Consider the following 27,958-nt stretch of genomic DNA (forward strand, 5'->3'; position numbering starts at 1 on the left):
TTTCCCTCTCTCTCTGTCTCTCTACATCTGTCTCTCTCTCTCTCTCTTTCTTTGTCAGCTATTCTAGTCATGCTGGAGCGAGCCGAACCGAACCGAACCGAACCGTGACATAAACAAGTAATTCAAGACACATGGAATCTGTCTCTGAGAGGAGGAGAAGGACGATAAGAGGCCAGAGCCAGAGAGACAATTAGGCCAGTGCAGCTGGGCGGGGGGGGTTGAGAAAGAGAGACAGAGAGAGAGAGAGAAAGAGAGAGAGATAGATCCAATTCTCTCTGTACTGCAGACACACTGAGTTAGACCAGCTCTATGGCATCTCTTTCACTCTGTTCTCCCTTCCTTTCCTTTCTTCCTTCGGGGGGGTTGAGAAAGAGAGACAGAGAGAGAGAGAGAAAGAGAGAGAGATAGATCCAATTCTCTCTGTACTGCAGACACACTGAGTTAGACCAGCTCTATGGCATCTCTTTCACTCTGTTCTCCCTTCCTTTCCTTTCTTCCTTCGGGGGGGGTTGAGAAAGAGAGACAGAGAGAGAGAGAGAAAGAGAGAGAGATAGATCCAATTCTCTCTGTACTGCAGACACACTGAGTTAGACCAGCTCTATGGCATCTCTTTCACTCTGTTCTCCTTCCTTTCCTTTCTTCCTTGTCTACAGTATGTTAGAGAGAGAGAGAGAGACAGAGAGAGAGAGAAAGAGAGAGAGAGATCCAATTATCTCTGTACTGCAGACACACTGAGTTAGACCAGCTCTATGGCATCTCTTTCACTCTGTTCTCCCTTCCTTTCCTTTCTTCCTTCGGGGGGGGGGGGGGTTGAGAAAGAGAGACAGAGAGAGAGAGAGAAAGAGAGAGAGATAGATCCAATTCTCTCTGTACTGCAGACACACTGAGTTAGACCAGCTCTATGGCATCTCTTTCACTCTGTTCTCCCTTCCTTTCCTTTCTTCCTTGTCTACAGTATGTTAGAGAGAGAGAGAGAGAGACAGAGAGAGAGAGAAAGAGAGAGAGAGATCCAATTCTCTCTGTACTGCAGACACACTGAGTTAGACCAGCTCTATGGCATCTCTTTCACTCTGTTCTCCCTTCCTTTCCTTTCTTCCTTGTCTACAGTATGTTAGAGAGAGAGAGAGACAGAGAGAGAGAGAAAGAGAGAGAGAGATCCAATTATCTCTGTACTGCAGACACACTGAGTTAGACCAGCTCTATGGCATCTCTTTCACTCTGTTCTCCCTTCCTTTCCTTTCTTCCTTCGGGGGGGGGGGGTTGAGAAAGAGAGACAGAGAGAGAGAGAGAAAGAGAGAGAGATAGATCCAATTCTCTCTGTACTGCAGACACACTGAGTTAGACCAGCTCTATGGCATCTCTTTCACTCTGTTCTCCCTTCCTTTCCTTTCTTCCTTGTCTACAGTATGTTAGAGAGAGAGAGAGAGAGAGACAGAGAGAGAAAGAGAGAGAGAGATCCAATTATCTCTGTACTGCAGACACACTGAGTTAGACCAGCTCTATGGCATCTCTTTCACTCTGTTCTCCCTTCCTTTCCTTTCTTCCTTGTCTACAGTATGTTTCACACCTCTCTTATTTTCCTTTCCTCTCATCCTTTCTTTTTGTTCTCCCCTCTCTTCTTTATTACTACCTTTGATTTCCTATGCTACGCTCTGGCTGTGTTCTCATCTGTTTTCTCTATTTCTCTTTCTTCTGACAGTGGTGTTCTTTCCCTTTCATTAATCTGTCCCAGGCTCAATCACAGGCAGACAGCATAGCACTCGTTTGTCATGTTAGACAACGGGATTGAAATCTGCAATCTACACTGTCTCTCTATGCATGTGGGAAAGGAAAGGGAAGGCTGGACAGCAAGATGACAGAGAGGGGAGAGAGAGATACAGAGAGAGTGAGAGAGAGAGAGAGAGTGCAAGGAGGAGAGAAAGAGCAAGGGAGAGACTGAGAGCAAGACAGATACCTCACATTTTTTTATTCAAGATAAGCTTGCACATTATTGTTACTTTAATTTATTTTCATCAGGGCCTAAATAATACTGGAATTAAATTTCAGAAACAGAAAGTGCATGCAATGAATGGTCTATCAGCTATCAGTTGTTCTATCAGCTACTGTCTGCTCTGGACTCACCTTTGACTATATGTTTGGGACAAGTGTTGTACATACACTTACCGTTCAAAAGTTTGGGGTCACTCAAAAATGTCCTTGTTTTTTTAAGAAAAGCATTTTTTTGTCCATTAAAATAGCATTAAATTGATCAGAAATACAGTGTAGATATTGTTAATGTTGTAAATTACTATTGTAGCTGGAAACGGCAGATTTTGAATGGAACATCTACATAGACGTACAGTGGCCCAACATGTGTTCCATTAGAGTGTCTAGTTTGAGAAACAGATGCCTCACAAGACCTCAACTGGCAACTTCATTAAATAGTACCCGCAAAACACCAGTCTCAACGTCAACAGTGAAGAGGCGACTCCGGGATGCTGGCCTTCCAGGCAGAGTTGCAAAGAAAAAGCCATATATCAGACTGGCCAATAAAAATAAAATGGGCAAAATAACATTGGACAGAGGAACTCTGCCTTGAAGGTCAGCATCCCAGAGTTGCCTCTTCACTGTTGACGTTGAGACGTTGAGACTACACACTCTAATGTTCTTCTCCTCTTGCTCAGTTATGCACCGTGGCCTCCCACTCCTCTTTCTATTCTGGTTAGAGACAGGGTGCGCTGTTCTGTGAAGGGAGTAGTACACAGCGTTGTACGAGATCTTCAGTTTCTTGGCAATTTCTCGCATGCAATAGCCTTCATTTCTCAGAACAATAATAGACTGATGAGTTTCAGAAGAAAGGACTTTGATTCTGGCCATTTTGAGCCTGTAATCGAACCCACAAATACTGAATCTCCAGATACTCAACTAGTCTCAAGAAGGCCAGTTTTATTGCTTCTTTAATCAGAACACACTTTTCAGCTGTGCTAACATAATTGCAAAAGGGTTTTCTAATGATCAATTAGCCTTTTAAAATGATAAACTTGGATTAGCTAACACAATGTGCTATTGGAACACAGGAGTGATGGTTGCTGATAATGGGCCTCTGTACACCTATGTAGATATTCCATAAAAAAAATATGCCGTTTGCAGCTACAATAGTCATTTACAACATTAAAAATGTCGACACTGTATTTCTGATCAATTTGATGTTATTTTAATGGACAAAATAATGATTTTCTTTCAAAAACAAGGACATTTCTAAGTGACCCCAAACTTTTGAATGGTAGTGTAGATAGAAGTACATATAGACACAGGGAGATAGAGAGGGAGGGAGAGAGTGTGAGAGAGTGTGAGAGAGTGTGAGAGAGTGTGAGAGAGAGAGAGAGAGAGAGAGAGAGAGAGAGAGAGAGAGAGAGAGAGAGAGAGAGAGAGAGAGAGAGAGAGAGGCTGGCACTCACCTTTGACTATCTGTTTGGCGCAGGTGTTGTACACCTGTTCCTGTGTTGTGTTGGTGGGGAACACCCGGTCAAACACATAGGACTTCCCCTGTGGATCCAAGACACACAGTTCCTGGGTCAGTCAATACATCAAAGCAAACACACAGACAAACACCGTCTCTGGCTCTGGATGCATCTCAAAAGGCACCCTATTCCCTGAACAGAAAACATGCACTACTTTTGACCCAATTCCCTATATATTACACTATTTCCCTATGTATTACACTATCATAGGGCTCTGGTAAAAGTAGTACACTCTATAGGGAATAGTGTGCATACAGAGACAAACACAGCCCTTAACACGGTCCATGAGAATGTTGCCGCAGGGAATGGGGGCCTATTGGTAGATGTCTTTTTTTTAAAGCAGACATTGAATAACTCTTTCAGCATGATGAAATTATTAATTACACTTTGGATGTTGTTTTTCACCTTTATTTAACCAGGTAGGCTAGTTGAGAACAAGTTCTCATTTGCAACTGCGACCTGGCCAAGATAAAGCATAGCAGGGTGGTGATGCTAGTCAGGCGTGCGGGTGCAGGCAGCGAACGGTTGAAAAGCATGCATTTGGTTTTACTAGTGTTTAAGAGCAGTTGGAGGCCACGGAAGGAGCGTTGTATGGCCTTGAAGCTCGTTTGGAGGTTAGATAGCACAGTGTCCAAGGACGGGCCGGAAGTATATAGAATAATGAGTACGTGTATCAATACACACACTCATTACAAAGATACAAATGTCCATGTTAACAATTGCCGGAGAGGAAGGAAACCGCTCAGGGATTTCACCATGAATCCAATGATGACTTTAAAACAGTTACAAAGTGTAATGGCTGTGATAGGAGAAAACTGAGGATGGATCAACAACATTATAGTTACTCCCCAATATTAACCTAATTGACGGAAGAATAAACATATTTCAAAACATGCATCCTGTTTTCAACAAGACATTAAACTAATATTGCAAAACATGTGGCAAAGCAATTAGCATTTTGTCCTGAATACAAAGTGTTATATTTGGGGCACTCTTCATATTTTCAAGCATAGTGGTGACTGCATCGTGTTATGGGTATACTTGCAATCGTTAATGACTGGAGAGCGTGTGTGTGTGTGTGTGTGTGTGTGTGTGTGTGTGTGTGTGTGTGTGTGTGTGTGTGTGTGTGTGTGTGTGTGTGTGTGTGTGTGTGTGTGTGTGTGTGTGTGTGTGTGTGTGTGTGTGTGTGTGTGTGTGTGTGTGTGTGTGTGGTAAATGGTCTCTGCGGCATGCGGCAAAGTCAGGGATTGATGTATTGAGGGACGGAGAAATAGAGGAATGGAAGGATGGAGGGACAGAGGGGTGGAGGAATGGAGGAGCGAAGGGATGAAGGGGCGGCCCTCCCTCCATCCCATCACTCCACCCCTCCCCTGCTGTTAGCCAGCACAGATTCAGTAATTAGTCCATCTGCCTCACTTTTCCTCCTATCATCTTCTCCTTTTCTCCTCCCCTCGCCTCCTATTCACTGCTCTCTCTCTCCTAAACCTGCTCCTCCTTTCTCATATTCTTCCTCTCTCATCCCCTCTCCCTTACTTCTCATCCTCTCTTCTCATCATATCTCTCCTCCTTTCTACTGCTCCTCTTACTATGACCTAGTTGAATAGACGTAGAGTGTTTTTTGTACATCCCATTTAAAATTTTCAAGTATCACAATTTCACCGCCGGTCAATATCTACTTACTCACTGGCTTAAGAGTTCGGTTATTAGTTTCTGCTGCAGACAAGGAAATACATGGTTACATGGAGATATTTTCCTGAGGTCCTGATATGACATAGTTGAATAGGTAATAAACTCCATGTTTTTCGTAATCTGAAATTGGTTTCAAATAACTGAAACAGTTGTCAACTGTCACAATTGCACCGCCCGAGCTCGCCAGGTGCAAACACGCTTTCCATTAGGTCTGATTACCGTTGGGCACAGGTCCAAAGGATGTGCTCCACACAGAGCAGAACCCTGCACTGAGCAGAAAAACAGAAAACGTGTTGGCCTTTACCAGGGGCTTGTAAAATGAAATGAAATGCTTTTATGATATAATGAGGATCAAAAACATCCCAATTGCTTTGCTAAAATGTTTGTTATCCTGATCTCCCTCCTTAAAGCTAATCTACTATGTTGTTTTGTTCTGTTCTGCTGCAGATACGTGACAATTCGGATGTTCAAAACACAAAAACACTAAGCTAAGCTGGGACTGTGTCAGTACACTCTTAGAAAAAATTGTTCCAAAAGGATGCTTTGGCTGTCCCCATAGGAGGACCCTTTTTGGTTCCAGGTAGAACTCTCTGTGGAAAGAGGTCTACATGGAACCCAAAAGGGTTCTACCTAGAATCAAAAAGGGTTGTTCTAATCGTTCTGCTATGGAGACAGCAGAATAACCCTTCTGGTTCTAGATAGCAACAACAACAAAATATCTAAGAATGTACATACACTGTGTACATGTGTTTGTGTGTGTGTTTGTGTGTGTGTGTGTTTGCGTGCATGTGTGTTTGTGTGTTGCATGTGAAACACATCTGGCCTCCCTTTCTTCAACAGCCTCCAATCTGTTGTTAGCGTGAGAGTGGGGGAGTGGGGGAGAGCTGGCTATGAGAGAGGTTCTGGGCTATAGGGAAAAACAAAGAGAAGGGTAGAAAAGGAGGAGAAGACAGGCCAGAAGGTAGATGGGAGGGAGGGAGAGGCGGTGGTATGGAGGGGTGGAGATGGAGAGACACTGCAGTGAAAATCTCCATAATGAAACAGACCTCAGTCACTGGCTAGCCCTCCCTCCATCCCTCCCCCCATCACTCCATCCCTCCCCTCCTCCCCTGCTGTTATCCAGCACAGATTGAGTAATTAGTCCATCTAGCCTCACCTTTCCTCCTATATTCTCGCTTTCTCCTCCCCTCTACTCCTACAAGTTCCTCTCCTCTCCTTTACCCTCTCCTCCTTTCTCATCTTCTTCCTCTCTCGTCCCCTCTCCTTTCCTCCTCATCCTCTCCCCTTTCATCATACCTCCCCTCATTTCTCCACCTCCCTTCTTAGCCCTCTGTGTAGATTGGCTAGGTACATATTTTCCATAAAACTATATTTAGAATCATGCACTTCACTGAATTATACATGTTTAACAGTTGTGACACAAGAGCCTGAAATGTTGATATTCTCTTCGGAGTTGCTCGGCGTTCCATTCTGGAACATGTTCCTGTTCTATTCTGGTGTTGTTCTGAGCTGTAATGGGCCTAAAGACTGAATCTGCTTCCCAAATGGCACCTTATGCATACTGTCCTACTTTTGACCTGAGCCCTATAGGTAAAAAGTAGTGAACTATATAAGAAATAAGGGGGGCCATTTTGGATGCAGACCATATCCACTGACTCATTTGCTTTAAACTCAGATTCAGGTAGTTCTACAAGTATTCTTAGGATGCTCAGTTATTAATTTCTGCAGCAGACAGGGAAATCATATACAGTGTGTAGAGGAGATAATTTCCTGAGGTCCTACTATGACCTAAAAATACTTCCCATTTAAACTGAAAAGGTTTTCAAGTGTCACAATTTCACCGCCGGTCAATATCTACTGACTCACTAGCTTTAAGATTTCAGTTAAACATTTTTGCTGCAGACAGGAGAATACACAGTATACTGTATGGAGACATTTTGCTGAGGTTCTGATTTGACATAGTTGAATAGGTAATAGACTCCATGTTTTTTGTCATCTGACATGGGTTTCAAATAACTTAAACTGTTTTTAACTGTCACAAATAAACCTCCGAGCTGGCCAGGTGAAAACAAGCTTTCCATTAGGTCTAATTACCATTGGGTACAGTTCCAAAGGATTTGCTCCACACAGAGCAGAACGCTGCACCTAGAAGAACAACTGAAAATGTGTTGGGGCTTGTGAATGACATGAAATGCTTATATGATGTAATGAGGATCAAACATGACCATTGCTTTGCTAAGCCGTTTCTTATTCTGATATCCCTGCTTAAAGCTAATCTGCTATTTTGTTTTGTTCTGTTCTGCATACATGTGCTATATACGTTTCTCCATTATGTGTGTGTGTGTGGTTTTGTTTGTGTGTGCTTGTGGGTTGCATGTGAAATACAGCAGGCCAAGGCCTCCCTTCCCGCAATCTGTTGTTAGCGTGAGAGTTGGGGAGTGGGGGAGAACTATAGGGGAAAACAAAGAGAAGGGTGTGACAGGGGAAGGAGGGAGGGAGGGAAGGAAGGGGGAGAAAGAGAGAGCGAGAGAGAGCACCTAAATGTAAATGGAGATCTGGCAGGGAGAAATGGGCTGAGCTTTGGGGACCATCAGAGCTCTGCTGCTCTGCTCTCTCTAACCAGACAGAGGCCTTGGCGCGTGTGTGTGTGTGTGTGTGTGTGTGTGTGTGTGTGTGTGTGTGTGTGTGTGTGTGTGTGTGTGTGTGTGTGTGTGTGTGTGTGTGTGTGTGTGTGTGTGTGTGTGTGTGTGTGTGTGTGTGTGTGTGTGTGTGTGCACGCTAGACTCAGGGGTTGGCAACTCCCGTCATCTGGGGCCTGATTGGTGTCACACTTTTTTTCTCCATCACTAGCAAACACAGCAGCTAGAGGGTTGGGCGTGGTGGGTTTAACAGGGGCAGCAGCTACATAGCCACGGCATTTGCTTTAAAGCTTCCTTTTCACACCTTCCCTCTCATCTATCTCTCGCTTCTCTCGCTTTGCATGTCAATGCATCACTGGCTACATCTTGTGGGTTGGTAAAAAAAAGAAAAAAAGATTGATATATAAGAGGCTTTGGGATTTGGTGATAGTCACTGCATGTGTTGTTCCCTCCCACTTGACTTGACTCTGCTGTGGGGGGGGGAGATTGTCTCCTCTCCTCCTCTCAGAGGTATGAAGGGCCCTACACACGGGACGTTTGTGTGTGTGTCACACGGGATGGCCTGCTTACACCGGATGCAGCCTGCTCTCAGGGCAGGTCTCTGGGCAGCTATAGACTGCTCTGGACACAGAATCTACATGGTTCTGGGATGCTGGCTCCCTACAGCTAAACCACAGACAGACAGATAACAACATAATTCAACTCCCCATCAACAATGGAAGGCACAAGAATACATTACATGAAAATAATAAATTACAGAAGGGTCAAATAAGCTCTCTCTCTCTAGAAAATGCCTGTTAAACTGCTACACAATCCCTGGATACCACCAGGCTCTCTAAATAGGAGGCATATTTATACACCATGTTTACAAATTACAATACACTGGGTAGGCCTACACGATGGTTGCTAAGGGAGACATAGAGAATGCAAATTCTGCATAAAAAAAAATTAAAAAGGAAATACTTGGGTTTATCTTTCAAATCAAATTTTATCCCAAAGCTTTCGCTTAGATAACTAGACGTTTCTCACTATCGTTATGCTTTGGTATAAATAGCTGTTTTTTTAACACTCAAAAACTGGAGCAAATAGTATTTTATGGAACTGGAGCACTCTGCATTATTCATTACAGTTTTTCTCAGTCGCTTTGATGCATTTCTCAGATCAAAAGTGCAATTCTTGATACTACTTGTACAAATTCCATATCATCTAGTCACTTGTGCACATCATTAAAGCAATTTATTATTCCATTGAACAAATTGCAATTGATAATGTACAAGTGTCAGCTTTTTCCACATTATCAATTGCTCATGTCATGTTGATCAAAATATAGTAGATGGTTCTCTGTTGAATAGTCTTACCCCTCAAAACATCTAGGCATTAGTTCCTTGCATAAGCCATTACATGCACAATTGTTAAACTATTTGTCATAAACTGTCAAGCATAGTTTTACACGTCTATTAGACCTTTTGTACAAAAACGTGAATTGATGAATCGTGCAGGTGAAATTGACCCTCACTCATGAAGGAATGTAAAGTGTTAGTTCAACCAACAATCAACTAGTTGTCTAAATTGCTCAAAGTTGCATCTCATGAAGAATCAATTGGCAAGCATACTGTATATAGACAGACCACAACACAGAGTTGTAATTTTCCAATAATGGATGGACCAGGAAACGAACAGGGTCAACAGCCAAGAGGAGGAAGAAGAGGAGCAAGGATGCGTGGTGGAAGGCAAAACAGAGGAAGAGGCAGAAGAGGACATAGGCGCATATCTGATGACATAAGGACCACTATTGTAGACCATGTTGTCAATCATGGCCTTACAATGGCTGAGACGGGTCGAAGGGTGCAGCCGAATATTGGGAGATCAACCGTGTCCTCAATAGTTCAAACATTTCGAAGAGAGAACAGGTATGTCCACCAATGTACAGTGCACTGTTACTGTATATAAGCAGTACACTGTATACTTCCTACAATGCTTCATATTACAGTAGTCCACTTGTATTTCACAGCATACAGAAATATACTCTATACAGATACATACTGCACCTTACATGCACCCACCTGTATGTTTTACAGTAAAATGTGTGTTCGCATAGTTTTTGTCTATGTGAAAGTATGCGATGCATCACTGCATTTCCCCACATAGGACTGACTGCAAGATTACCTCAAACCGGTGGCAGAGGACAACTTTTCACACCTCAACAGGAGGAGGCTATTTGCACCATGGTCCGAGCAAACAATGCCATGAGACACAGGGAAATACAAAGGACCATTATAGAAGACAACGATGTCTTTGAAAACATCCGTACGGTTAGCATCTCAACCATCTACAAGGTGCTGCATAGAAACCAGATGAGTATGAAACAGCTGTACCGTGTACCATTCCAAAGGAATGAGGACAGAGTTAAAGAGCTACGGTACCAGTATGTACAGGTAAAACATATATCTATGTAACTACTTTACAGCAACATTTTATAGTGATACATAGTACAGTAAGCATAAACTGCACACATGTCCATTGCTGTGGAAGGAACATGCAATATATGTACATTTTATGTCACTCTTCCTTACCAAAACAAATTCAACTGTGTGTTCTGGGATATAGCGTATAATGGAGTTGGAATCAAGTGAACCCTCTCACAACTTGTTATACATGGATGAGGCTGGCTTCAAACTGACCAAATGCAGAAGGCGGGGTCGGAATATCATCGGTCACAGAGCTACTGTGGATTTGCCAGGCCATCGGGGAGGAAATATCACCATGTGTGCTGCTATTTCGGAGCATGGTGTCCTAACCCATATCCACCTTATAGGGCCATACAACACCCAGCATCTACTCAACTTTTTAGAGACTCTCTACAGGGCTCTCATCCCTGATGATGGGAGGTGTCTGCTTAGAGAGGATTTGCCAAAATATGTGGTAATTTGTGATAATGTGAGTTTCCATCGATCAAACATCATTTGTGACCCCCCCCCCGAGGATGCTCATAGAATTCCTCCCACCTTATTCACCATTCGTTAATCCAAATGAGTAGTTATTTTCAGCATGGAGGTGGAAGGTGTACGATCGTCAGCCACATACACAGATGACCCTGCTGGCTGCAATGGATGCAGCATGTGAGGACATCACAGTAGACGCCTGCAGAGGATGGATAAGGCATTCCAAAAGATTCTTTCCACGTTGCATTGGAAGGGAAATATCCGGTGTGATGTGGATTCTCATATGTGGGCCGACAGACAGGAATGTCTGGATGTGTGGAGACAGCACAATAGTGCTGCGGGCAAAGTTGTGCCTTAGGGGTGGTTTCCTGTGTTTCTTTCTAATTTAGTTGTTTTTAGTTGTTTTAGTTTTAGTTTAGTTTAGTTTTAGTTTTAGTTTAATTTAGTTGTTTTTCCTTTGTGCCCCTTGGGTTGTCCAGTCTCTTTCAATCAATAACCCACATACAGTAATATGTAAATAGTACTGTTGAAATTGATATATGCCATAGAAGTGCAGCCTTGTGCATTTTCAATACAGTAACTGTCATCCAAACTGTAGCCTAAGTTTACATCAGGTAATACTGTCAAAGTACACAGTTACATTGACAACATGCCTAAACATTTTGACGACCTTGTTCGTGAACAATGACTCAATGACTTATCATTCTGATGACACTGACATGATCATTGGCATGAATATTTACTTTTGAGAGATGTACTATGGATTTTTAGTGACTGACTAGCTTTAGAAACATATCCATTGTATATTGCAGTTTGTACAAATTGTTCTGAGAAATGCACTTGTTATTTTGCACATGTTAGGGATGATGTGAAAAATGCACCAAAGCGACTGAGAAAAACTGTAAGAGGCTGTGAGATCGAGAACGAGAGAAAGAAATAGGAAAGAGCGAAAGAGCAGAGAAATGGAAAGGTTCTCTTTTTTTTAGTTTTTTTTTTTAGGGTGGATCAGCTTAATATTGCGGAAAGAATGTTGCTTCCAATGTAATTGTCTGCATCATTTCCAATCCCCCATATTTTTGGGGTAAATATATATATCCATACACGCATGCATATACAGTATATACACATATATACATACACATACCTATATAGACATACATACTTTTTTAAAGAATCTAGCTTTATCATTATTCCCTGCAAACCCTACCGCCGATCCCCCAATTGAAGTAAACTAATAAACACTTCTGCTTCTACCTTCAATCCATACATCTTATACACTCTACAGACACAGTCTACTTTACAATAGTTCTCTCTTGTTTGTTCTTAGTCCTTCCTCTATTTCTGATGTCCATCCAGTTTGATTTCTATTTGTAACTATGCAATTTCACAAAAGTTCTGAAACTACATATATTTTACAGATCCCATATGCTTTACATTGTTTATCTTGTTATTAGTCCAACCCTTTAGCTCCATTCAACCCCTCCCATCTGTCTCTCAACATCATCCATTTTGGATTTCTACTTGCCATATATTTTTCAACTCTGCTGAGATGCTTCACTAAATAATTGAACCTTCCTATTCTCATAGCTTCTACAGATTGTAAATTAAAAATAAACATGTTTGCTAAAATAATTATTATATTATTGATTGATTGACTATGGATTTTCAAATCACCCAGTATTGCTATCTGTAGTGTTAGTTCTATGCAAATGTTGCAATTCTTCAGCCATTCCTGGACTTGTGACCAAAAATGAGCTACATATGGACAATACCAAAATAAATGATCTAATGACTCTGCCTCCTCACAGCAGAATCTGCAGAGCTGGGAAGATTGTAATCCCCCATATATATAACATTCTATTAGTTGCAAGATTTTTGTATAGTAATTTATATTGAAAAGTTTTGAATCCGGCGTTGTTTTGCGTATCAATTCATAAACCATGTTCCATGGAATGGGTACATCGAAAATCTCTTCCCAACTATTTTGCAATTTATATGGCACAGCTGTCAGTTTTTTGGTCCTCAAATGAAATTGGTATATGTTTTTATTTATCACACTTTTCTTTAACCATTTATGTTCTTTAATACAGGGCAGACAGACAAGTTCCTTATATTTTTCCCCTTCTACTTGCCTCTTCCAATTTTGGGTAGAGCAGACATTTCCATATGTCTGTGTTAGCTGCATGTGTGACATAACTCCAGCAGTCCTATTTATGATATTATTCACTAAAATTATACCTTTTTTAAACATTTCTTCGATAAATACTGTTTTTTTTAATCAATTAGTATATTTGAATTTAACCACAATATTTGTTGTACTATCTGTCCTTTCAGGTGGATTAAACTGAAATTGCAACCAACTTTCTAAGGCTTGTTTAAAAAATAAAGATATTTTGGAGATGATTTCCTTTTCAAACAACCGAAAGTGAGCAGGTGTAATCTGAATAAAGGGGAAAAGGCCCTTCCTGAATATAGGATGAGACATTCGTACCAATTGACTAGAGAACCAGTTTGGATTTAAGTATAACTTTTGTATGACTTATGCCTTTAGTGAGAGGTCTAATGCTTTAATATTTAATAATTTCTGCCCACTGAATTCATATTCGTTATATAAATAGGCCCTTTTAATTTTATCTGGTTTTCCGTTCCAAATCAAATTGAATATTTTTTGTGTCATATAATTTAAAAAGCAGGTCACTAGGTGTAGGCAAAACCATAAGCAAATAGGTAAACTGTGATATAACTAAGGAGTTCAAATTAATTCAGGGTGATTTTTCCACAAATAGACAGGTATTTTCCTTTCCATGGTAGCAAGATCTTATCTATTTTTGCTAACTTTATATAAAAATCTATTGGAGTGAGATCATTTCTTTCTTTTGGGATTTGTATACCGAGTATGTCCACATCTCCGTCAGACCATTTAATTGGTAAACTACATGGTAATGTCAAATGTGAATTTTTTTGTGATCCAATACGTAATATGATACATTTATCATAATTTGGTTTTAATCCAGAGAGGAGAGCAAAACTATCTAGATCCTCTAAGAGGCCGCGGAGAGACTCCAATTGTGGCTTTAAAAGAAAACATAAATCATCAGCGTACAATGACACCTTAGTTTTTAAGCCACGGATTTCTAATCCCTTAATATTATTGTTTGATCTAATCTTTGCAGCTAACATTTCGATGGCAATAATAAATAGATATGCTGATAGTGGACAACCTTGTTTTACTCGATAGTTTTAAACTTTCTGAGATGTAGCCATTATTTACTATTTTACACCTAGGTTTACTATACATAACTTTAACCCATTTTAAGAGATTCCCCAAAATTGAAATATTCTAGGCATGTATATATAAACTCCAGTCGTACTTTATCAAAATCCTTTTCAAAATCAGCTATGAAAACCAGGCTTGGTGTCCCCAGGAAAGGTTCTCTTTGTTCCTGGATCGATTTTCACAATTTAAGTCAGGAGAGGAGAGCTAAGCTAGAGAGGAGAGAGAGAGAGAGTAGTCAAAAAGGAGAGAACAGCTAAAGAGAAGAATATTTCCCTTGGTTCCCTAACTCTGCAGTGAGGAGAGAGTGGGCGAGAGAGAGATGAAGTGAAAGGATAGAGAGAGGGAGAGGGAAGAGAATCCCTGGGAAGTGACTAATCCAGGGGAACAAATGCCACCTAGCCCCCACGAAAGAGATTGTCATGGTCCCCTCGACAGCAGACACACACAGAGAGGGTAAGAGAGGACGAAAGAGAGTGAGGAGTGAGAGAGCGACAGAGGGAGCGAGGCTGTGTCCGACTAGCAGCACAGGGGGGGGGGGTGAGAGAGGGGAGAGGGTGAAGAGAGAGAGAGAGAGAGAGAGAGAGAGAGAGAGAGAGAGAGAGAGAGAGAGAGAGAGAGAGAGAGAGAGAGAGAGAGAGAGAGAGAGAGAGAGAGAGAGAGATGGAGACCTGCAAGAGCAAAGGAGTAGAGCCTAAGTGAGCCCATTTCTCATTTTAAATGCCAGTTCAAGCCTTGATACAGCCATGAGTGAGAAAGCCAGGCATGTCAGATGATGGAAGTGCTTTCGTATCAACCTGACACTTCTGAGTTTTACTGTACAGTCTTCCAGTGATGTGCACATTAACATGGATGGGTTTAGCGGACAGACACTACAGCCGACACACAAGCACACAGACAATCAAAGTTAACAAAAAAAATGTGTTTAAATCCACTTGAATTACATACATTCAAATACATGTAATTAATCAACCACAACCTTAGGGGAGAGCTTAATTTTAACCCCTCAAACTAAGAGTCTGTGTCCTGATGTTACACCTTTTCCACTCTGAAGTGTTACCTTGCACAGTTACTGACATGTATTTGAAAGTGGGGTAGAGAGTCAGGACTCGGGACACATCCAGAGACTCTACTCACTGGGCAGAAACTGTTTGAACGTAACATATTCTGAATTGGAATTTAAGTGGAAAATACATTGGATTTGAAAAAAGTATCAACATAAACTGTTGTTGAGGGTGAAACTTCAACCACAGGTAACCAATTTTCAACATTGACAAACCTTGTATGAAATATTTTGAATGTATACCTTTTGAAGAAATATCCACATTAAGAAAAAAACTACAGGCTGGTCAACACCTATTCCTGGAGAGTTGATCTAAACTTCTACAGCTACCCTTTGGTCTCCCATCCAGGGTTTTAACCAAGCCAGGCCCTACTCAGCATAGACATTTGACACCGACTGTTACCAATGTGCTATTGTGAGTGTAATTGTTGAGAAATCTCCACTTAATAGATTCACTGTTGCTGCCCCAAATTCTTAATGAGTTAATTGTTACATTATTCATTTAATTTACCAATGATTAAATGTAGTAGGTACAGTTGAAGTCGGAAGTTTACATACACTTAGGTTGGAGTCATTAAAACTCATTTTTCAACCACTCCACAAATTTGCAGATTTCTCCATTTAGCCAAGGAAGAGTGCTCTTTTGGCCAGGTTTGGATTTGATTTTCTTTAGCAAACCATTTATTGCAGTCTGCATTTTGGATAGAAAAAAACTGACTATCAGCCTGCATATCTGTATAGGACAAGAGATCATTCCAGTTAATTCCCTTAATTGCGTTTTCAAATAATTTAATTCACTCTTAGGTATTTCTAACAGGTATTTCTATTTCTAACAGTAGAGAGGTTAAACCTGCGCTTAGAAAGCTTTCTAGCCATAAGTGTCAGATTGTGATCAGTAATCATTCAGTAATCTTGCTCTGATTTGTCTTCCTGAGTTTCCCAGAGATCAAATGTAGAATAGTTTTGTTTGATCAAATCCATTTCTATATTCAAATTTAGCAACTGGTCCCGTATTGAAGGGGACCTTGTTTGTGCTTGAAAGTTAACATTCTTGTGCAAGAACGGCTAGCTTTGCATTAGATGCTAAGCTAACGAATAGAGAGCAGCCATTTTCCTTTGTTATAACAGCGAACTCCCACGCATTGTGGGAATCCAGTGTCATTTCAGGTTTCAGCGTGAAATCCTATGCCTTGGCCAACGCAAGTCCCGCCTCTGCTGGAATTCTTTGGAATTCAGCTCTCTGGGGTACGTGACCTTGTGCTGAAGAGTCAAATGAACAAATGAATTTGTTCCAACCAATGAGATATAAACTTTTCTACATTAACCTAGATACAACAACGCTTTCTGGTTAATTAAAGTTGAGAGAGAGAGTGGAGTAGGATATCCCACATATCCTATATAGGTATGATTAATCTTTAACTTTACTTAATCAATTAAATTTGCTTTCGCAATTTCATTGAAGCCCAACTCCCACGTTACTGATCCAGTATTGACGGAAGTCCCACTTTTGCTGGAATTGCGTTTGGTTTCAGCTCTCAGGGGTAAGTGACCCCTTGTGTGAAAAATTGGCAGTCATTTTTTGTGGAATAGAAATTCCAATGTGAGGGCCAACGTCTTCTCACATTGGTAACAACTGGTTACACTTTAATAATATCCAACCAATCTCAACTGATTGGATGTTATTGTCTCATTCGATTTAACAAGGAAGTTAAATGCCAAACAAACCAAACAAACCAGGTCATTCACTCAGATAACGACCAAATTAATTTGTTACAATCAATGAGACATTGTTGTTCTGATTAAAGAAGCAATAAAACTGGCCTCATAGAATCTGGTGAATCAGCATTTGTGGGTTCGATTACAGATTCAAAATGGCCAGAAACAAATACCTTTCTTCTGAAACTCATCAGTCTATTCTTGTTTTGAGAAATTAAGGCCATTCCATGCGACAAATTGCCAAGAAACTGAAGATCTCGTACAACGCTGTGTACTACTCCCTTCACAGTACAGCGCAAACTGCCTCTAACCAGAATAGAAAGAGGAGTGGGAGGCCCCGGTGCACAACTGAGCAAGCGGACAAGTACATTAGAGTGTCTAGTTTGAGAAACAGACGCCTCACAAGTCCTTAACTGGCAGCTTCATTAGTACATGCAAAACACCAGTCTCAATGTCAACAGTGAAGATGCGATGCAGGAACAGGAACTCGATTTAACCAAAAATAAATGTGATGAAGTCCATGTCAAACTAGATAAATCTGAAGAGTTACCTAAAAACAGGAGCACACAACTTGAATACATGTGTGCAGTTTTGATGAACGTTACTCATAGCAATAATGTTACATTTACATTTACATTTCTAGTCCAAATGTTGCAGACCAAAGAAGATCAATTAATGAACACAATGACTTATTGGATGACAAAACAGCTGAACTCATTGAAGTCACTGACAAAATGATTGATGAGAGAACCCAGGTGAGAAAGATGGAAAAATGTATCTCCATGCAAGCAGAGGAAATCTCATCACTGAATCTCTCACTCCGCACTCAAGACCTCTACCTGCAAACCATGACAGATAAGTATGAAAACGAACAGAGCAAGTGCGACACTCACGTGTCTAAAATAAGTACTCTGTGCACCCAAGTAGACTCTGCTATGCTGATAGGGACCATCTGGAGGAATTCCAGAACAGTCATGTACTACAGCGTGACTAATCAACCAAGCAACCAAGCTCACAACCAGAGCTCGGTACACAAAGAAGTGAAGACGACAGAAGGTTTTAGAATTTTACCTCTCTCAGGTGTCCCTCAGTCTTCTCCTCTTGGCCATTCGGCACAGAGTAATATGGCACTTCCTTGCTATCAAAGCCAAAGCTTTGCTTCTCCTCTTGGCCTTTCGGCCCACAATTCCCCAGAGGATGAAGCCAACCCTCTCTGCGCACTTGGCATGGAACGCCTTGACAAAATCTTCAAGGGTAACAAGGGTAACAAAGGGTTCAATGACAATGCTCTCTAGAAGCTCTACTAAGAGAAGTACAAAAGTGCAAACAATTTGATCAAAGAGGAAAAAGGTGAGTCATCATGACTAGTCGTGGATTTCCCGGACAACAGGTCCGCCAAAATTAAGACAATTTATGAGGACGTAAACAATCAAATTACTCCCGCTCTCACTCGAGACCCTATCCAGGGCCCGCTCAATCTAGAAACAAGCCCACAGGATTTGACTATAGACTCAGATACAAGGGTAAAGTTAAACATCGCAATAGCCAATTCCACTCAAACTCCAATAAGTCGATCTATTTTAACCATGAACACATTTACATTTACATTTAAGTCATTTAGCAGACGCTCTTATCCAGAGCGACTTACAAATTGGTGCATTCACCTTATGACATCCAGTGGAACAGTCACTTTACAATAGTGCATCTAAATCTTAAAGGGGGGGGTGAGAAGGATTACTTATCCTATCCTAGGTATTCCTTAAAGAGGTGGGGTTTCAGGTGTCTCCGGAAGGTGGTGATTGACTCCGCTGTCCTGGCGTCGTGAGGGAGTTTGTTCCACCATTGGGGGGCCAGAGCAGCGAACAGTTTTGACTGGGCTGAGCGGGAACTGTACTTCCTCAGTGGTAGGGAGGCGAGCAGGCCAGAGGTGGATGAACGCAGTGCCCTTGTTTGGGTGTAGGGCCTGATCAGAGCCTGGAGGTACTGAGGTGCCGTTCCCCTCACAGCTCCGTAGGCAAGCACCATGGTCTTGTAGCGGATGCGAGCTTCAACTGGAAGCCAGTGGAGAGAGCGGAGGAGCGGGGTGACGTGAGAGAACTTGGGAAGGTTGAACACCAGACGGGCTGCGGCGTTCTGGATGAGTTGTAGGGGTTTAATGGCACAGGCAGGGAGCCCAGCCAACAGCGAGTTGCAGTAATCCAGACGGGAGATGACAAGTGCCTGGATTAGGACCTGCGCCGCTTCCTGTGTGAGGCAGGGTGGTACTCTGCGGATGTTCTAGAGCATGAACCTACAGGAACGGGCCACCGCCTTGATGTTAGTTGAGAACGACAGGGTGTTGTCCAGGATCACGCCAAGGTTCTTAGCGCTCTGGGAGGAGGACACAATGGAGTTGTCAACCGTAATGGCGAGATCATGGAACGGGCAGTCCTTCCCTGGGAGGAAGAGCAGCTCCGTCTTGCCGAGGTTCAGCTTGAGGTGGTGATCCGTCATCCACACTGATATGTCTGCCAGACATGCAGAGATGCGATTCGCCACCTGGTCATCAGAAGGGGGAAAGGAGAAGATTAATTGTGTGTCGTCTGCATAGCAATGATAGGAGAGACCATGTGAGGTTATGACAGAGCCAAGTGACTTGGTGTATAGCGAGAATAGGAGAGGGCCTAGAACAGAGCCCTGGGGGACAACAGTGGTGAGAGCGCGTGGTGAGGAGACAGATTCTCGCCACGCAACCTGGTAGGAGCGACCTGTCAGGTAGGACGCAATCCAAGCGTGGGCCGTGCCGGAGATGCCCAACTCGGAGAGGGTGGAGAGGAGGATCTGATGGTTCACAGTATCGAAGGCAGCCGATAGGTCTAGAAGGATGAGAGCAGAGGAGAGAGAGTTAACTTTAGCGGTGCGGAGCGCCTCCGTGATACAGAGAAGAGCAGTCTCAGTTGAATGACTAGTCTTGAAACCTGACTGATTTGGATCAAGAAGGTCATTCTGAGAGAGATAGCGGGAGAGCTGGCCAAGGACGGCACGTTCAAGAGTTTTGGAGAGAAAAGAAAGAAGGGATACTGGTCTGTAGTTGTTGCCATCGGAGGGATCGAGTGTAGGTTTTTTCAGAAGGGGTGCAACTCTCGCTCTCTTGAAGACGGAAGGGACGTAGCCAGCGGTCAGGGATGAGTTGATGAGCGAGGTGAGGTAAGGGAGAAGGTCTCCGGAAATGGTCTGGAGAAGAGAGGAGGGGATAGGGTCAAGCGGGCAGGTTGTTGGGCGGCCGGCCGTCACAAGACGCGAGATTTCATCTGGAGAGAGAGGGGAGAAAGAGGTCAGAGCACAGGGTAGGGCAGTGTGAGCAGAACCAGCGGTGTCGTTTGACTTAGCAAACGAGGATCGGATGTCGTCGACCTTCTTTTCAAAATGGTTGACGAAGTCATCTGCAGAGAGGGAGGAGGGGGGATTCAGGAGGGAGGAGAAGGTGGCAAAGAGCTTCCTAGGGTTAGAGGCAGAAGCTTGGAATTTAGAGTGGTAGAAAGTGGCTTTAGCAGCAAAGACAGAAGAGGAAAATGTAGAGAGGAGGGAGCGAAAGGATGCCAGGTCCGCAGGGAGGCGAGTTTTCCTCCATTTCCGCTCGGCTGCCCGGAGCCCTGTTCTGTGAGCTCGCAATGAGTCGTCGTGCCACGGAGCGGGAGGGGAGGACCGAGCCGGCCTGGAGGATAGGGGGCATAGAGAGTCAAAGGATGCAGAAAGGGAGGAGAGGAGGGTTGAGGAGGCAGAATCAGGAGATAGGTTGGAGAAGGTTTGAGCAGAGGGAAGAGATGATAGGATGGAAGAGGAGAGAGTAGCGGGGGGGAGAGAGCGAAGGTTGGGACGGCGCGATACCATCCGAGTAGGGGCAGTGTGGGAAGTGTTGGATGAGAGCGAGAGGGAAAAGGATACAAGGTAGTGGTCGGAGACTTGGAGGGGAGTTGCAATGAGGTTAGTGGAAGAACAGCATCTAGTAAAGATCAGGTCAAGCGTATTGCCTGCCTTGTGAGTAGGGGGGGAAAGGTGAGAGGGTGAGGTCAAAAGAGGAGAGGAGTGGAAAGAAGGAGGCAAGAGAGGAATGAGTCAAAGGTAGACGTGGGGAGGTTAAAGTCGCCCAGAACTGTGAGAGGTGAGCCGTCCTCAGGAAAGGAGCTTATCAAGGCATCAAGCTCATTGATGAACTCTCCGAGGGAACCTGGAGGGCGATAAATGATAAGGATGTTAAGCTTGAAAGGGCTGGTAACTGTGACAGCATGGAATTCAAAGGAGGCGATAGACACATCACGCCGTTGCGAACAATCACTCCACTTTGTGGAAAATATCACCACAAATGCACTTCAAAGAGGCCATACCTCAAAGCAGTCCTGGAGGACTGCTTAATCATCTCTCAAACATTGTTCAATGATTGCGAAAGGGCTTTGAACCCAGCTAAATGCAGGTTAAAAACGAAACGATGCGATAATAAGCTTTGAGGTTTTACTCAGACTACCTCGCCTCTCACAATGTGACTCATGCTGAAACTACACTTCCAAGATGTATCGCTTGTTCACCCTGTGTATATTACCAGCCTGATAATGAATATCTGCTACTCAGAGCAGACTTTATGGATCGTTTGGTCCCACTGATGGATTGGAAAAGCAACCAATTGTGGTCACAGGTAACCGTGCCTTCTCCTAACTCTGATTACAACACAGTCATCCACAAGGAGTATCTGTCGAAAGGACCCTTTGGGAAACAAACATTCCGACACATCTTGGTGCAGAATCTGACTCAAGCAGATATTACGATATCTCGTCACATTCAATCAGCCAACCGGATTGACTATTCTTTTCATGATTTCGATCATGCAGTCTCTGTGAATGAGCAACATCCCTCCTCCGTGGAGTCATGCAATACTGTAGCTAGGATTAACTTCCCTTGTCCTTCAGACACTTCTGCAAGCACCGCGGCCATCTCAGGAAACATAGCATCACCGTGAAGAGTGGAATCTGCTTCCAAAGATACATTTTCCCGATTTGAGAGAGACTGAAAACCCTTTCTATAGAAATAATGGCATCAGTCCCGCCACTGATCTGATGACTCCCACTGGTGAAACACTGTGCGATATAGCAGAAATATATCCTCATCTCAGTTTGCAGGCACTGGAATGGTTACCACACGCAGACGCCGTGGTGACTAGCAGGCCACCAGGAGATTTGGTTCAAAGGTTACAGCCAATCTACTAACAAAGTGGCTGCTGACAATTTGTACAAAGGGTCCGCCCTTTTCGTTGGTGCCTTGGACTCCAACATCAACCACTGGTGGGGGGGTCCCGAGACAGAAAGGGGGGAGATTACTAGCCCAGACCTATGATGAGTGCGGTGGGGGGGGAGACTACGTGCAGCACTGTACCAAGCAACACACTGCTAAGTAGGATTGCCCTAAATATGACATTAGACAAAATGCCATGATAGAGTAATTTAGCCAAGACCGTGGACATATATAGAATATAGTCCATTAGATGATTAAGGTATATCTTTTGTTTGTGTTTTAATTCCTTTTTGTTTTATTTTCTTTGACACTTAGGAAGTGATAGAGCCACAAACAACTTCCCCATACAACCATCAGTTAGTGCCACAACGCCACTCATTTGGGAAAGAAATGTAATGATGTATTTCATGAGTGTTGTGCGTTATTAACTTCTGTCTAAGTTACTGCCTAGATCCACCAGCCTGGACAACTGGATGATGGTCAATAACACAATAGAAAAATCTATATACAGTGTGTGCAAATGTAGTAAGATTAGAGAGGTACGGCAATAAATAGGTCATAGTGGTGAAATAATTACAATTTCGCAATTAGATAGAAAGTACAGAAGATGAATGTGCTAGTAGAGATACTGCGGTGCAAAGGAGAAAAAAAAACAATGAGGGAATGAGGTAGTTGGGTGTGCTACTTCATGTCCACGATGACGAAGCAGTGCAGAAGTGGTTTGTAGTCCTCTCATGTACTTTTGTATTTTTAGTCTTTTTTTGTATATATTTCAATTTATTTTCAATCTCTTTTCCATTTTTACATTCAATATACCTTCCAGTAACCCGCCTCACCCAATGTGACACGGATCTGCAATTATTTTTTAGACCTTATAGCCAGAACCTCCATGAGAAGCCAGCTAATTAGCTAGTAGCTATTTACTAGCCTTTCCTTCTGCACAGACACCAGACATTTTTTTAGCCTGGATAATACTCACCAGCATCGGACTGTTTTCTTCACTACAATGCCGGATTCCTGCCATAAACCCAGGAGCATTATTCCTGATCATCACAGCTTGCTAGCTGCCACCGAGTGACGCAGCCCCAAAGCTAGCCCTGAGCCAGGCCCACCTCCCGGCCTACTCTGTGATCACCCGGCTACGCCGCCGATGCCTTCCGGACTCTACCCCAACATGGCTAGAATCCACCACTCCGCCGGATCCTTGTCGTAATCTCTGGACGTGTGCATCAGATCATCGCTGCTACCGAATGGCTATAGTGGCTAACGCCCCTGCCCCAAAGCTAGCACCAGATAGCCGCGAGCCAGGCGCATCTCCCGGCTAGCAAACAAAATGGCTACAACTACAATTACCTCTTTCGCCATCTGGTCTGGACCCTTTGTCGACACAGCACCCCACCGTACCACCACGACTGATCTACCGACTTAACTCTATCCGCTGTAACCGGCCTTCGCCGAACGTCGGAGCAGACACTTCTACTTACCCCAGCCTGCTAACTTTAAACGCTGTGTCTCCTATGTGCAAGCGTAGTAACAACTAACAACTACTCCATTTATTGCTGTTCACTGGACCCTATGATCACTTGGCTACATAACCGATGCCTGAAGGACTGTTCATTAATCATGGGAGTCCATTTTGTTTATTTATCTCTCAGCCCCAACTCAGGCCCTGTGTGTAGTTAACCGACCCTCTCTGCCCATTCATCGCCATTTTACCTGTTGTTGTTGTCTTAGCTGATTAGCTGTTGTTGTCTTACCCGTTGTTGCCTTAGCTAGCTCGCCCAATCAACACCTGTGATGCCTTGCAAACTGTTGTTTAGGATAGTTATTATTGTCTTAGTTTACTGCGGAACCCCGAGTCCCACTCAACATGCCTCAGATACCTCCTTTGTCCCACCTCCCACACATGTGATGACCTCACCCAGCATAACTAGCTAGTCCAGAGATGAACCCTCTCTTATCATCACTCGGTACCTGGGTTTACCTCCACTGTACCGGCAACCCACCCCTGTCTGTACATGATGCCCTGAATCTATTCTACCACAACCAGAAATCTGCTCCTTTTATTCTCTGTCCCCAACGCACTAGACGACCAGTTTTAATAGCCTTTAGCCGTACCCTCATCCTACTCCTCCTCTGTACCTCGGGTGATGTGTGTCCCCAAGCACTCTCATTTGTTGACATCTGTAACCAAAAAAAGCCTTGGTTTCATGCATGTTAACATCAGAAGCCTCCTCCCTCAGTTTGTTATACTCACTGCTTTAGCACACTCCACCAACCTTGATGTCCTTGCCATGTCTGAATCCTGGCTAAGGAAGGCCACCAAAAATTCTGACATTTCCATCCCCAACTACAACATTTTCTGTCAAGATAGAACTGCCAAAGGGGGAGGAGTTGCAATCTACTGCAGAGATAGCCTGTTTGGGCATAGACCTTTCCAGGTCTATGCCCAAACAGTTCGAGCTTCTAATATTAAAAATGAATCTTTCCAGAGATAAGTCTTTCACTGTTTCTGCCTGTTATAGACCCCCCTCAGCTCCCAGCTGTGCCCTGGACACCATATGTGAATTGATTGCACCCCATCTATCTTCAGAGTTCGTTCTGCTAGGTGACCTTAACTGGGATATGCTTAACACCCCGGCAGTCCTACAATCTAAGCTAGGTGCCTTCAATCTTACACAAATTATCAAGCAACCCACCAGGTACAACTCTGAATCCATAAACATGGGCACCCTTATAGATATTATCCTGACAAACTTGCCCTCCAAATACACCTCTGCTGTTTTCAATCAGGATCTCAGTGATCACTGCCTCATTGCCTGCATCTGTAATGGGTCAGCGGTCAAACGACCTCCACTTATCACTGTCAAACGCTCCCTGAAACACTTCAGCGAGGAGACCTTTCTAATCGACCTGGCCGGGGTATCCTGAAAGGATATTGATCTCCTCCCGTCAGTAGTTAAATGCCTTCCTCACCATCTTAAATAAGCATGCCACATTCAAGAAATTTAGAACCAGGAACAAATATAGCCCTTGATTCTCTCCTGACCTGACTGACCTTAACCAACACAAAAACAACCTATGGTGTTCTGCATAAGCATCGAACAGCCCCCATGATATGCAACTTTTCAGGGAAGATAGAAACCAATATACACAGGCAGTTAGAAAAGCCAAGGCTAGCTTTTTCAAGCAGAAAATTGCTTCCTGCAACACAAACTCAAAAAAGTTCTGGGACACTGCAAAGTCCATGGAGAATAAGAACACCTCCTCCCAGCTGCACACTGCACTGAGGATAGGAAACATTGTCACCACCGATAAATCCACCATAATTTGAGAATTTCAATAAGCATTTTTCTGCGGCTGGCCATGATTTCCACCTGGCTACCCCTACCCCAGTCAACAGCACTGCACACCCCACAGCAACAAAATACCCTACTCAATAAATTGGATGCAGTCTATCACAGTGCCATCCGTTTTGTCACCAAAGCCCCATATACAACCCACCACTGCGACCTGTACGCTCTCGTTGGCTGGCCCTCGCTTCATATTCATCGCCAAACCCACTGGCTCCAGGTCATATACAAGGCCCTGCTAGGTAAAGTCCCCCCTTATCTCAGCTCGCTGGTCACCATAGCAGCACCCACCTGTAGCACGAGCTCCAGCAGATATATCTCTCTGGTCACCCCCAAAATCAATTCTTCCTTTGGCCGCCTCTCCTTCCAGTTTTCTGCTGCCAATGACTGGAACGAACTACAAAAATCTCTGAAACTGGAAACACTTATCTCCCTCACTAGCTTTAAGCACCAGCTGTCAGAGCAGCTCACAGATTACTGCTCCTGTACATAGTCCATCTATAATTTAGCCCAAACAACTACCTCTCCCCCTACTGTATTTATTTACTTATTTATTTTGCTCCTTTGCACCCCATTATTTATATCTCTACTTTGCACATTCTTCCACGGCAAATCTACCATTCCAGTGTTTCACTTGCTATATTGTATTTACTTCGCCACCATGGCATTTCTTTTGCCTTTACCTCCCTTATCTCATCTCATTTGCTCACATTGTATATAGACTTATTTTTATACTGTATTATTATTGACTGTATATTTGTTTTACTCCATGTGTAACTCTGTGTTGTTGTATGTGTCGAACTGCTTTGCTTTATCTTGGCCAGGTTGCAAATGTAAATGAGAACTTGTTCTCAACTTGCCTACCTGGTTTGTTATGCTGGTGAATGAGGACCCAAAAGCGACTTAACAGAAACAGAGTCTTTATTCCAGTCTTTAAACAAAAACGATAATCCTGGATATTATCTGAGGTAAATACAAAACAGGAAAACTGAAATCCTCTCGTCAGTAGAGAGGAACGACTGGAGACGCGACCACAGACTGCAGGTCGCTTCGGGAAGGCACAGGCCGTAGCTGACATAGACACTTGCTCACACGCAGCATCTGAAGAAGGCAAAAACACGACAGGGCGGAACAAGGACACAGAACAGCAAACATCAAACAAGGATCCGACAAGGACAGAAGCGGAAAACAGAGGGAGAAATAGGGACTCTAATCAGAGGGCAAAATAGGGGACAGGTGTGAAAGAGTAAATGAGGTAGTTAGGAGAATGAGGAACAGCTGGGAGCAGGAACGGAACGATAGAGAGAGAGAGCGAGAGAGGGAGAGAGGGAGGGGGAGAGAGAGGGATAGAAAGAGGGAAAGAACCTAATAAGACCAGCAGAGGGAAACAAATAGAAGGGAAGCACAGGGACAAGACATGATAATCAATGACAAAACATGACAGTACCCCCCCACTCACCGAGCGCCTCCTGGCGCACTAGAGGAGGAACCCTGGCGGCAACGGAGGAAATCATCAATCAACGAACGGTCCAGCACGTCCCGAGATGGAACCCAACTCCTCTCCTCAGGACCGTAACCCTCCCAATCCACTAAGTACTGGTGACCACGTCCCCGAGAACGCATGTCCATGATCTTCCGTACCTTGTAAATAGGTGCGCCCTCGACAAGGACGGGGGGGAGGGAAGACGAACGGGGGCGCGAAGAAAAGGCTTGACACAGGAGACATGGAAGACAGGGTGGACGCGACGAAGATGTCGCGGAAGAAGCAGTCGCACAGCGACAGGATTGACGACCTGAGAGACACGGAACGGACCAATGAACCGCGGAGTCAACATGCGAGAAGCTGTCGTAAGGGGAAGGTTACGAGTGGAAAGCCACACTCTCTGACCGCGACAATACCTAGGACTCTTAATCCTACGTTTATTGGCGGCTCTCACAGTCTGCGCCCTGTAACGGCAAAGTGCAGACCTGACCCTCCTCCAGGTGCGCTCACAACGTTGGACAAAAGCCTGAGCGGAGGGAACGCTGGACTCGGCGAGCTGGGACGAGAACAGAGGAGGCTGGTACCCAAGACTACTCTGAAACGGAGATAGCCCGGTAGCAGACGAAGGAAGCGAGTTGTGAGCGTATTCTGCCCAGGGGAGCTGTTCTGCCCAAGACGCAGGGTTTCGAAAAGAAAGGCTGCGTAATATGCGACCAATCGTCTGATTGGCCCTTTCTGCTTGACCGTTAGACTGGGGATGAAAACCGGAAGAGAGACTGACGGAAGCACCAATCACACCACAGAACTCCCTCCAAAACTGTGACGTGAATTGCGGGCCTCTGTCTGAAACGGCGTCTAACGGGAGGCCATGAATTCTGAACACATTCTCAATGATGATTTGTGCCGTCTCCTTAGCAGAAGGAAGCTTAGCGAGGGGAATGAAATGTGCCGCCTTAGAGAACCTATCGACAACCGTAAGAATCACAGTCTTCCCCGCAGACGAAGGCAGACCGGTAATAAAGTCTAAGGCGATGTGA

The 27,958-nt window shown here is 43.8% G+C and overlaps 1 protein-coding gene across 1 annotated transcript in view; it reads right to left on the minus strand.

Annotated features, from left to right (window-relative positions):
* LOC124023207 (kinesin heavy chain-like) overlaps window positions 1-27,958 on the minus strand; it is a 107,162-nt gene that overhangs the window by 60,959 nt on the left and 18,245 nt on the right. The window contains exon 2 of the mRNA XM_046337743.1: window positions 3,438-3,525. Within this exon, the coding sequence (XP_046193699.1) occupies window positions 3,438-3,525 (88 nt within the window). The remainder of the gene's footprint in view (window positions 1-3,437; window positions 3,526-27,958) is intronic.

This window comes from Oncorhynchus gorbuscha, unplaced genomic scaffold (assembly GCF_021184085.1).
Source record: "Oncorhynchus gorbuscha isolate QuinsamMale2020 ecotype Even-year unplaced genomic scaffold, OgorEven_v1.0 Un_scaffold_1543, whole genome shotgun sequence".
NCBI classification, from domain to species: Eukaryota; Metazoa; Chordata; class Actinopteri; order Salmoniformes; family Salmonidae; genus Oncorhynchus; species Oncorhynchus gorbuscha.